The 12247-nt window shown below is 56.5% G+C and overlaps 1 protein-coding gene across 1 annotated transcript; it reads left to right on the forward strand.

The window, feature by feature from the left end:
- Positions 1-1877: 1877 nt before the first annotated feature.
- On the forward strand, positions 1878-11520 carry LOC122372153 (nascent polypeptide-associated complex subunit alpha, muscle-specific form-like). The gene is made up of 9 exons (XM_043349036.1): positions 1878-2007; positions 3074-3337; positions 3686-3772; positions 4103-4310; positions 4844-4967; positions 6435-7555; positions 8511-8924; positions 9262-9515; positions 10273-11520. Exons 1-8 carry the CDS (start codon positions 1909-1911, stop codon positions 9486-9488), a joined length of 2544 nt encoding a protein of 847 aa, XP_043204971.1. The 5' UTR covers positions 1878-1908; the 3' UTR covers positions 9489-9515; positions 10273-11520.
- Positions 11521-12247: the final 727 nt, after the last annotated feature.

Genomic DNA, 12247 nt, shown 5'->3' on the forward strand with positions numbered 1-12247 from the left:
CAATTCCCTTCATCAGGGCTATGAATGTTTTACGCACTGTGTTTCGTGTATTAGAACGTAGGAAAGGTGCTCCCGGAGCTAACTCCTTTCTAGCCTAACAAACGAATCAAATCAAATCAAACCAAACACTAGCCTAATCGAACACTCATAAATGTCCGATAACCCTCACATAGTTGCCGTCCGGCCAAATGATGCCGCGAACACCTGCGACGGCGACTACGATTACGAGACTATAGCACATCGGCTCGGCACACTTGAAACCAAGCCATTAAGCTAGCTGATCACCGTCGAGACTCGGAGACAAGGTGTAAGTTCAGTTTTTCAATTGTGCATTGCGGGCTGGGGCATTGTCCCGATCTTTTGTTGCAAAAACAAAATGCCCCCTCGCTCCAGATTGATTCGCTGTTGCCATGGCAACATGAGGCAGTTTTGCACCCTAACTGCCCCCGTGTTCGATGTCTCTCGGACGACGAAGATTCTACGTCGTCCGGCCAATCCCGTTCAAGGTCAGCGGGGGCTCAGCTGCGGTTATGGAACGTGATTGGTCGGACGACGTAGAATCTACGTCGTCCGAGAGACATCGAACGTGGGGTTTATCACCATTTTATTTTAACCGGAGCACTAGCTGCTTTATATATAACCTTGATCAATGAGCAGATCCTTTCGTAAAAAAAATTGTTTAGAGTTTCAACCGCGGCCGACTTCAGCATTTGCACGGGTAATGTATTAATATGTGTGTGTTTTTATGCCATATATAGGTAGGTAGTTCATTTAGGGCATAATCTAACCTGCCCCGATTAGATGCCCCATTTGGGGCAGAAATCGGGCTGCCCGGAAGTCAACTGCCCCATTTGGGGCAGGATTCCGGCTGCCCCAAACACCTCGTCGAGCTGGCTGCCACGTTTTGCAGACTGGCTGATATCCTTGTCATAAGCTTGTGCTGTATCTTGTAGTTAATCTTACACATGCCACTATATGCATAAATTTGTTAAGTATCTACCTTGTAGTTCATTTTTTGGCTTACTAGCTATGCCATTTCTTATGGACTCAATCATATTCCGTTTATTGGAGTATGATAACGCCAATGTTGTCTATGCATCTGCAAACCCTCTCACTCCTGAGTTTTTTTTTTTTAACAATGGGATACCTAGTAAAGAAAGAACTTACCCATTACCCACTTACCTATATGCATAGATGGACATCTGATATGAAATGCTTTTATTTTTTAAAACAAAATTAAAGTTAAAAAATAAATTTATGTTAGGTATGTATATAAAGTAAAACATTTGTGGAGTAAATTTCTGCTGTAAGTCACCTTTTCATAAGAATGGTGAAACAAACAGAGATGTAACATCCAAACAAACATAAATGTATTGTTTGTCAAAAGCCTAGTGATTCTTAATTTACTATTTAGTCAAATTTATTGTATTCACTGAATGTTGGTAAATATCGACCTCATTGGTCCAGACCCTTGGCCTAACCTGCTGAAGCCACATTTTGGAGCCCTGCTATGCCTTTTAATGGATGCATTTTATACATTAGATGAAGCAATAAAACCATTTTAAATTAGAAATGAAATCAAGGGTTTACCTGTTCTTTACCTGTTTAAGTTTACTGTCTAAGTTTGCCTGTTTGACTTTGCATCATATATAAAAAGTCTATACTTGCTAGAAACTAGAAAGTACCTAATGTGGTTAGATAGAATGTTTTGGAGTTCCATGCCAGACCTTTTATATTTGAACCATGCCATGTCTTGTAAGCATTCACTTTAGCACAAATATGTAATTTGCTTTTACTGTTTATCAGATGTGAGTTGTGGGTAATACTGTCCTTTTTGTTATTGCAACCAATGATTGATTACCCATCTCTGTGCCAGCAGGAACTTTGTGCTGAAGATAAGTCTCCAAGATGGCCTATGACATGGATGACCAGGCAGAGTGCCCTCTGTGTATGGAACAGTTTGAGATGGATGATCTCAGCTTTTTCCCATGCACTTGTGGATATCAGGTGAGAAGTGTATCAGGTCAGGGTTGAATGTTCAACCTGTAACCAAAAAGCAAAGTGATAGGTTTATTGCACCCACTACCCAGGATAACAGTGATTGTAAGAGGGTGCTGTAGACATATTTTACATGAACACTTTCATCCACTCATCCTACCTTTCTATTTCCCTCTCCCACCAGCTTTCCTCCCCTTTTCCCATTCTCTCTCTCTCTCTCTCTCTCTCTCTCTCTCTCTCTCTCTCTCTCTCTCTCTCTCTCTCTCTCTCTCTCTCTCTCTCTCTCTCTCTCTCTCTCTCTCTCTCTCTCTCTCTCTCTCTCTCTCTCTCTCTCTCTCTCTCTCTCTCTCTCTCTCCCTCTCCCTCTCCCTCTCCCTCTCCCTCACTCTCTCTCTCTCTCTCTCTCTCTCTCTCTCTCTCTCTCTCTCTCTCTCTCTCTCTCTCTCTCTCTCTCTCTCTACCAATTTGAGCTGGCAGTTCATCTGTCCCAGACTGGCAGATGTCAGCTGATACTCAGTCTAAGGCAGTGAACAGCCAAATGGTCACCTCTCACCTCCCTGAGAAATTTCAACACGTTTATACATTTTACTCCTGTTTAAACTATTTCAGCGATGTGCACATATCACTAGTTCCATCAGCTATTTAGGCTGAAAATATGATAGTGTTAATTGTTTTAACAGCAAATGTAGTTGCTTTCCAGGAGAAATTCCTTATGATTGATTCAAATCATGACATTTAAAGCTTTTTTTGCCTCCCCTCGATGGCATTTTGTTTATTTTAGCTCTGCCAATTTGCCTTCAACCAAACTGCAGAAGGCAAGTTCGGTCAACCTCAGTCCACGTGATTCGGTTCAGTGCTGTGCAGACTGCAGAGGCCTTACCCACTTCCGGGCGGGGGTGGCGGCCTCAGGTGTGTCCCTCACCCGGGCGGCAGCGGTGGCGGCCTCGGGTGTGTCCCTCACGGGTGCGGCTGCGGCGCTGCCGTCCCGGGCCGTCTGTCGGACCGTCACCTCCACACTCTGACCATGTCACTGGTGAGCGCCCGCGACTGACGCCGTGTCGACGCGTGCCCGCAGATCTGCCGGTTCTGCTGGCACCGGATCCGCACAGACGAGAACGGCCTGTGTCCCGCCTGCCGCAAACCCTACTCGGAGAACCCGGCCGACTTCAAGCCGCTGACCAACGAGGAGCTGCAGAAAATCAAGGCCGAGAAAAAACAGAAGGACCTGCAGAAGAAGCTCAAGATGAGCGAGAACAGGAAGCACCTGGCCAACGTGCGGGTGGTGCAGAAGAACCTGGTGTTCGTGGTGGGCCTGTCGCCGCGCCTCTCGGACCCGGAGGTCAGTCATTTCCCGCTCCCCCTCCCCTCCCCCTACCTGTGGGCCAGGTCCCCCTCCCCATGTGCCTCTCTGACCCAGAGGCCGGTCGGCCCCTGGGTTCACCCCCTCCCCCCGTCACCTTGACCGAGGTGCGGTAAGCGCTGGATAGCCGTCTGATATTAGTCGGCCGTTCGCATGTGACGCATCTCCTCAATCACTGCTTAATGCTTAGTCCGCTGCTTACAGACACTTCCCAACAAAGGCATTCGTGACGTCATCATTATCTTGTGTTTCATCATGCAGCTAGTAGCTTTTGTGTTTCTGTTAAGCTCTGTACTGAACTAACTGGTCTCTGCCTCGGGGTTCCAGGTGTTAAAACGGCACGAATATTTCGGCAAGTTCGGCAAAATCCATAAAGTTGTGATAAACCACAGCACGCAGTACGTCGGCTCGCAGGTATGTGCCGTCGACTGGTTCCCAGTCTTGGAGTTACCGTCTAGAGCTGTCGCAGTTTGCTGGGTTTTATGACCAACTTTGAAAACAATGAACTGCCAAACTTCCTACTTACAATATAAAGCATTAGTTATGCTGAACATCAAATCCATTTAATGTTTGTAATTCTCGATATTTTGCTTTTTCATGTTCTTCTTAAATGACGTTCGTTTTGTTAGAAATGTGCACAAGAACAGTCATTGACCATGCCTCTCTGACCTGACAATGACCTTCTGTACTGACCATGACCTTAACCCTCTGACTTGACCTGACCTGACCTGACGTCTCTGGCAGTATCGGCACGTACCGCAGGGCCCCAGCGCCAGTGCGTACGTGACCTACTACCGATCGGACGACGCGCTGCGGGCTATAGCGGCCGTCAACAACGTCACCATAGAGAACCGCACGCTCAAGGCCTCGCTGGGCACCACTAAGTACTGCTCACACTTCATGAAGAACCAGCCGTGTCCAAAGACCGACTGCATGTACCTGCATGAGCCAGGTGAGTTCGGATGATGTGTTGCGACCGGTGGTCTGTGGAGGGAAGTCTGTGAGCGCTGCTCTGTGGACGCTGCTCTGTGGACATAGTCTGCGTTCGTGGTCTGGTGGACAGTGGAAGTTTTCAGCGGACGGTGACGGTAGTGAGAGCAGCTGCTGGGGCGGTGCGGGTTTGACCGTCCGCACGGAGACGGGTCGGTGGCACACGGTGACGCACGAGCGGGATTATTGAAGTGAGAGTTTGTGCCACACCTTTCAGGGCCCGTATTTAAATAGCCACACGGGCGGCATACTATCGCTCTAGCTTTGTTTGAACACGCTGCCCTATTTCACTCGATGATTGCATTCTGTGTAGCTGTTCGAGCTGCCATACATTACTGCTGTTGATCTGAGCTGTTTTTAGGGCACGTACCTGACCCGTACTGTTTTCCATTATTGGAGTGGTTCGAAGTGATGCCGATATGCCTATAGTTTATGGCGCAGTTGTGAAATGGAGCGGCTTATCGTGCGCTCACGCTAAACTCTGTGCACTTCCAGGGGATGAGGCTGCGAGCTTCACCAAAGAGGCGATGCAGCAAGGGAAACACCAAGAATACGAGAAAAAGCTGCATGACCAGCTTTTCCAGCAGTCGCAAAATCAAATCAACCGGGTAAAAGACAGGTGCGTACCGTCTTCTTCATGCATCGTTCCAAGTCGACATTTGTTTGTTTACCCAGATAATCGACCAGAGTTCCAATTGAGAGACGAAGTAAATGGTCCTACGTTTAAGCTCAACTGTTTCGTCGGTGCCCAGTATTGCCTGATGGACCAGTTCGCGCAAGTCTCGGCCGCTCAGAGCATTACCCTAATTGTGTCGGTCCTAACCGTACTCTGAGAGCTCTTGACGCACACGGTCGGCCCGCAGTACCATGTATGTCCGCTGACCTTTTCTGAGCCGTATATACACCCGTTCAGCCGCTCCGACCCGTCACCGTCCTCCCGGTCTGAGTGGGCGCTGGGAGTGCGGTCACGGCCGGCGGCTGATAGACCAGCTGCTGGGAGAATATACACCCGTTCAGCCGCTCCGACCCGTCACCGTCCTCCCGGTCTGAGTGGGCGCTGGCAGTGCGGTCACGGCCGGCGGCTGATAGACCAGCTGCTGGGAGAGGGGGCTCCCTTTGTTATTGCAGTTGATCCCTGCACGTGAACTAAGGGGCTGCAGTAATGCCGGCACCGGGCCGGTAGTTGTAAGATAAGATATAACAGCTGATTGCGTGACATTGCACAGGTGTACGCAACCTGTTCTTTGTCACTTCCTCGCTGATTTTCACTCCGACTAACTATTTGTGAATCATCATTAGATTAGATGGACCAACTGATGACTAGCCGCCGTTTTCGATAAGTTTGCCTTTGTGAACGGTCGGTACATTAGGGTCGTGAGCAGTAGGTTTGGCCCAAGATAACTTTACTATAGGTTTGGCTAATCACCGCATGTATGTACAGTGTACACTTGGGGGCAGATTGATGTTCCACCACTCCCTACCCATCGGGCTCCCATGGCTCAACACTGGCAGCGGCCAGTGGCAGCACTGGCAGCACTGGCACTGGCAGGCAGTGCTGACCAGTGCTGAGAGCAGGCAACACTGGCAGCACTGGCACTGGCAGGCAGTGCTGAGCAGTGCTGGGGGCAGGCAACACTGGCAGCACTGGCACTGGCAGGCAGTGTTGACCAGTGCTGAGAGCAGGCAACACTGGCAGCGGCCAGTGCTGAGCCATGGGAGCCCGATGGGTAGGGAGTGGTGGAACATCAATCTGCCCCCGAGTGTACCACCCGCGCCTGGTAAATATCGACCGTTCCGCCCTCCGTATCCAGTGCAAGGTCACGCGGTGGGCGGTGATGGTGAACCAGATACCAATATGTTCCACGATGGGATGGGGCGGATTATCGTATTATATTGGCCGCGAGGCGTGACATACGTTTCGACATGCTCGTACATTTAATACGCTGTTGTCAACCAAAATACTAGTATATTCGGACTGTGACATGACGTCCATATTTGTTTCTATTTCGGACACCGAAGTCGCGGTAGAGCGTTGTGGTCTCTCTATGTGCTCCGCTCACTGCCGTCTCGGCTCTCTGCGTTTCAGGCGAGGCAATCCGTCCCAGTCGGAGTCGGGCTCGGTACCGATACCGTCCGGCTCACAGCGGCTCGGCAGCGCCGAAAACAGCCCCCCGGACGGCAGCTCGGCCGGCGGCGGCGGCGGCGGCGGCTCGGCCGGCGCCAACGGCAACTGGCCGCTGCTGCAGCAGACCAAAAAGTCGCGCGGCAGGAAGAGTCGGAAACGGAACGCCGAGACCGCGGCGGCGGCGACGTCGGCGGCGGCGCCGGCGCGGACAGCGGGTGCGGTGTCGGGCGCGGCCGGCAGCGGCGGCGCGGGGACTCTAGTGAACGCTCAGTCGGACGACGAGAACAGCACGGGCTCGCGGGAGCGGCAGACGGACAGCAGCAGGTCCACGCCGCTCTCCCAGCCGGCGGCGTCGGCGGCCACCCCTCCGCCCGAGCCGGCCGCCCAGCCGGCGGCCACGCCTCCCCCTCCGGCGCCGACCCCGCCGGCGGCCGCCGCGCCGGAGCCGCAGCCGGACCCGGAGCAGCAGCCCGAGCCGGAGCCCAGTGAACAGCGGTCAGCCTCGCCATCGCCTCCTCCGACGGCGGCTGTGGCGCCTTCACCCGCCCCGTCCCCCGCCCCCGCTCCCACTCCGTCCCCCGCCCCAGCGCCGGCGCAGTCGGTGCCGGCGGTGCCCTCGCCGGCGCCGACGCCAGCGATCGCCACGCTGACTCCGCCGCCGGGCCTGTCGCACCCGACGCCGGCGTCGACGCCCGCCTCGAGCGCCGGCTCCGCCGAGTGGCTGGTGCCGGGCCGCGGCGACTCGCTGGCGGCCGCGCTGCTCAGCCAGCCCACGCCGCCGCCCGAGCAGGACGACCAGCCGCTGGACGGCGGCGCCGACGACCTCGACTTCGACCCGTTCGAGGAGACGGAGAAGGGTCTGAGCGCGCTGCTGGAGCGCGAGCGCGAGCAGCAGGCGCGCCAGGCGGCGCAGCGGCAGCACGCGCTGCGGCTCGGCACCGGCGCGCCGCCGCCCGCGCCGGGACTCTCTAGCTTTAATGCGGCGGCAGCGGCGCGCGCGCGTCTGCCGCCTCCGGGCTTCAGCGGCCCCAGCGGCCTGGGTCTGGGTCCGCTGGGCCACCCGGCACAGCAGCCGGCGCCAGGTGAGAGCTCATGGCGCGCTCTGCGACTGCCTCAGTCGCCGCGCTGCCTGCACGGCGGGCTCAAATCTGCCCCAATAAAATACTGGTAAATGTGACCACGCAGTCTTGTCGTAGAAGCGGTCACCCGTTTCAGTGGCTGTGGCACTTGATAAGACTTCCCTAACCAATTAAATGGAGCAGCGTGGGAAGGGAAACCCAGGCTGCTCAACATTTCTTCTTTGTTTGCGGTTTATTTATGTGTTAGTAACGTTGAAGTCATTTACTTGTGAGTGCATTTACTTGTGACCTAAACTGGACTGGGTGTAATGTATGTGATGTATATAATAACCTCAGGGTCGTAGCATGGTTTAATTAGTATCCTCACCAGGGAAGCCATTCCCGTGCTTGGTTGAGGATGTCAGTCTGTGAGACGTTGTTTGTATTGTGTGTGGTGGCTCCCGATACCGTTTGTGTTCCTTGCGTCAGCGGCATATAGTCGAGCCGGGCCCGGGTGTTTACAATACTCGGAAGCCGCTGCCTCCTCGCCGAGTGTTTACAAACACGGCGACACTGACGCGAGGCGCAGCCGCCGTCAGCTCTCAGCTCTGCGCCGTCTGCTCTGTGCAGCTGTCTGATCTAGTGGCAATCCTATCGATCTCCAGAGTATCCTTTATTGAATCCATTACTTTCTTATTTTATATTCCTATATTTTGAGGATCTGAGTGAAACGAATTGCAGCTGATAAATTCCAGTTCTGCGAGATGTAGGCCTTCGTCCGGCTTCCGACAGCTCTATATTTCATTTCATTTCATATTTGCGATGAAATGAATTTCAATGTCGATCTTTCTACTGTGTGATGTCGATCCGTGGGATCCCGCTCGACGAGTCTTGCACGGCGTCTGTTCTGTTTGTGTGTTTCCTGTGTGGCGATTGCTGACCACTGCCACTGACCGGTGCCGCCGCGCTGTTGTTCCAGATCTGTGTGGTAGCAAGATGCTGCCGTTCCTAAACGGCGGTGGTCTGAACGGTCTGAACGGTCTGAGCCGGCCGCCGCCGCCGGGCCGGCCGCGCGCCCTCTCGCCGCACGACAGCCTCTTCTCGGATCTCTCCAGCATGATGCTGGTGGGCGGCCAGAGCCAGCCGCCGCCGCAGCAGCAGCAGCAGCCGCAGCCGCCCCGCCACGACAGCCTCAAGGACTGGCAGGGCCTCAAGAAGCACTTTCCCAACATCAACATATCGTTCAGCAGCGGCGCGCCGCCGGCGGCGGCCGGCGTGGGCCGGTTTCCGCCTGGCCAGCCGGGCTCCGGGGCGCGCCACTCGGCCCACCACGGTCCGGCGCCGCCGCTGGCACGCTTCATGGCCCAGCCGCCCAAACCGCCCACCTCGCAAGGTACGGGACGATCGGCCGCGGAGCAGACAGGGACTGTCGGAGAGGCGTGTGGTGATGCCGGCGCTACATGCCGCACCCGGGGATGTCTGTATGGGTTGCTGCTTTAAAGTGTCCCGACGATAGCTACCGTGGCGCCATCCCGGCTAGTGTGCCCATTTGACGACAGATGACACGTTTCTGGGCGAGCGTGAAGGGTTCGGAGCCATATTCAGAGTGTAGCATAGTGGTGTGAATTAGCTTTAGCTGGGTTGACTGCGGCCAGTCACGCAGTGTGGTGTCGTTGACTATCCCCCCCACTGCCCGCGTCCCTCTGACGACGTCGTCACGCCGCCGTCAGGCTGGAGCGGCGGCTCCGGCTCCGACTGGACGGCCATGGACCCGGCGATCGTGTCGTCTGGCCAGCTGGCGGCGCCGGCGCGCTCCGACTCGCCGCCGCACTGGCTCCGCTCGCTGGAGCAGCTCACCGAGACGGGTCCCATGTACCCGCCGGCGGGGCCGCCGCAGCGCGCCGCGCCGGCCCTCTGGACCTCCACACCGCCGCCGGGCTTCAACCCGGCCCTGTGACGCCCGACCGCCGCCGCCGCCACACCAGTGAGTACCCGCGGGAACCGGGAGGGGAGGTCAGGTAGTCACTGCAGGGCACCCTGTGACGCCCGGCCGCCGCCGCCGCCACACCAGTGAGTAATCGCGGGAACCGGGAGGGGAGGGGAGGGATTGGGGAGTCACTGCACGGTGACCCTGTGACGCCCGACCGCCGCCGCCGCCACACCAGTGAGTAACCGCGGGAACCGGGAGGGGCAGGTCGGGTCAGGGACTGGGGAGTCACTGCAGGGCACCGTGTGACGCCCGACCGCCGCCGCCGCCACACCAGTGAGTACCGGGAGGGTGTGAGGGCGGGTCAGGGACTGGGGGCCGGCCAGCATTTTAGCTGCGATCATGAGGCAGCCGTGAGGTGACGTAGCGATACCACAACTGCTGACCCTGTCAGTATCTGACTGTGTACCAGCTGTTGCCGGATTTCCCGTGCCGGCGGCTGTGTTAATATGCGATCCGTGTGGCCGCCCTCGGTGACGTCTCCGGCTCGCTGGCGCCACCTGTCAGTATCAGCTGTCGTTCGTTGGCATACCAAGGGCGGTCGCCTTCCTCTGCCCGTGAACTGATAGGCGTGCTGGTACCTTTATGTTCTACGTATTATCTTACGCTGTCGTGTTTTTTTTTCTGCGGTTTTTATGATGGTAGGCGTACCATTTGTGCTACCGTTCCTCAGCCCTGCATTACGCATAAGCTCACCGTTCGTAAGGTATTATGTCAGATGCTGACCATCGCCCCTCGTCCTTTCTCTCCGCAGACGGACCTCTGACCGATATCTGACCCGAGCGACGGCCCGGCGCGGCGTCCGCGGCCGGCCGGCTGGCGGGGCCGCGGCGCCGGCGCCGGCCGCCTCGGGCCCAAATCTGTGATGCAAGTGTCGACCGGGGCGGCGCCGGGCGGCCCGCGGCCCGCGCCGACTGACGGAGGGGCAGGGGCGGGCTGCCCGCGGCCGGTCGGCCCCGGTCCCAGTGCCTCGCGGTGGGTCGGCCGGGTCGGCCCGGGTGGCGGCGTGTGACCCCTGACCGGGCGCCGCCGGCCGTCCGGGGCGGCGGGACCGGCCGGACCCGCCGGCCGCGGGCGTGGCCCACTGAGCACCAAAGGAAGGTCTGTTTCTGCCGGTTTATGCTGGTGCGGTGCTGACGGGTGCTCGCCGGTCCGGAGCGGGGGCGGCGCGCCGCGGCCGGCGCCCTGCCCTCGGCAGGCACCGGCCCGGGCCAGCGGCTGCCCAGCTCCGACCTGAGAGCGGGTCGCCGTGCTACGGATAGGGCTCAACGCGCCGCTGCGCGCTCCAGGGGCGGCGTGAACCGGATCGTGGAGGCGGTGCATGGCGACAGGGCAGTGCAAATCTCGGGAACAGGTGGAAATTATGCTGTGGAAACACCCCACACAGGTATGGGTTTTTATTGAGCGCACTTGGGCCTGTGGTCCTCTGTAGGTTTTTGATAAGCCGCGTGCCTGCTGTGCGCTGTTCTCACGGCATCTGAGCGTGTTTCCGACGATGAAGGTATGTTACCGGCGCGGCGGACGGTGTGGCCGGGAGCGCCGGCCGCGGGCAGCGACTGCAAAGGAGATCGAGCGAGACACGAGAGAGAAGGCGAGGGGCTGAGCGGGGCCGGCCGCCGCCACGGGAGCGAACGGACCGACCTCAGAAGAGTATATGTGCGCGGGGAAGGAGGCCAGAGAGCGGAGAGAGGGCGAGAGTCACCGGACGGTACATGTGCGCCAGCTAGTCCACAGAGGGGGCGGCGGCCGGCCGGGCGGAACGGGCCGCCAGGCGCGCCCGGGCCGCCGCAGACACGTGTGTGTTATGTTGCCTTGACCCATTCTCCGATTGGCTAAACTTCAGTCCGTATAAGTACTTGGCAATCTTTCTGAAATAAAGATACGACTCTCGCTGCTGGTTTGTGTTTCCGGCGTCTGCGAAGTGCGGCGCCCCCAAAACTCATAGGCTTGCTGTTCTGTTGTGATGTCCATGCGTTAATACAAGAGGATGTATTTACCCGGCGCTGTGCAGTGTGTGCTGAGTCGGTGCCGACCAAAAAGTTGATTGAGTCGAGAGTCAACCTTCCGAGCTGAGCCGGAACCGAGCTGTCCGTTATCGTTATAACTCCGGTCAGGGCATATCACGTCGGTAATGGAAGCTGACGGCAAAAAGAAAAAAACGAGAGCTGCGCATAACACCCTTGCCACGGAACTTTTCGCTTGTCGCGCCTGGGTTCCATTGCTGTTTTTTTTTTTTGGGGTGGGGGGGGGCGTATAATTTAACCTTTATCAATGGATGCTGACGAATTTCATTTGCCGCTTCGCCTTTGACAATCAAATCGCCAAGTTAAAAATGCAAATTAAATGTAGTCAAGGCATTAATGTACTTTTTAACATACCTAAACTATCGTTGCGGTGGATATCAACATTTAATTCTGGGGATGAGTCGTATTCTGCGTGACCGCTCGACGCAGGCGGTTTGTTTACGGCGGTGTTGAGTCGCGTGAGTGTGTCGGTTGTGTTTCGTGCATGAAAAGAGCGACGTCAGTGAAAGGTGCGTTTTAGAAAGGAGGTAATATCGATAATGGTACAGTAATAATTTCAAAGCGTCACTCATTTTCATTTTAGCGGCGCCGGTTTCAAGTTCAGTGCGCGGTGCAGGTCGCGGCATGCCGGGGGCAGTGACCTTGACCTTGGCATCCCGCGTCAGCCGCTCGGTTTCAGTGCGTGCGGTCCGTCCCGGGCTCGGT

This window comes from Amphibalanus amphitrite, unplaced genomic scaffold (assembly GCF_019059575.1).
Source record: "Amphibalanus amphitrite isolate SeventyFive unplaced genomic scaffold, NRLGWU_Aamphi_draft 001323F_arrow, whole genome shotgun sequence".
Taxonomy (NCBI): Eukaryota; Metazoa; Arthropoda; class Thecostraca; order Balanomorpha; family Balanidae; genus Amphibalanus; species Amphibalanus amphitrite.

What these genes read in the sequence shown, in the direction of transcription:
- LOC122372153 (XM_043349036.1), top strand. Translation starts at nt 1,909, where the DNA reads ATGGCCTATGACATGGATGACCAGGCAGAGTGCCCTCTGTGTATGGAA. An exon ending in CGCAGTACGTCGGCTCGCAG is followed by an intron (nt 3,773 to 4,102) that starts GTATGTGCCGTC and finishes CGTCTCTGGCAG; the next exon opens with TATCGGCACGTACCGCAGGG. An exon ending in ATCAACCGGGTAAAAGACAG is followed by an intron (nt 4,968 to 6,434) that starts GTGCGTACCGTC and finishes TCTGCGTTTCAG; the next exon opens with GCGAGGCAATCCGTCCCAGT.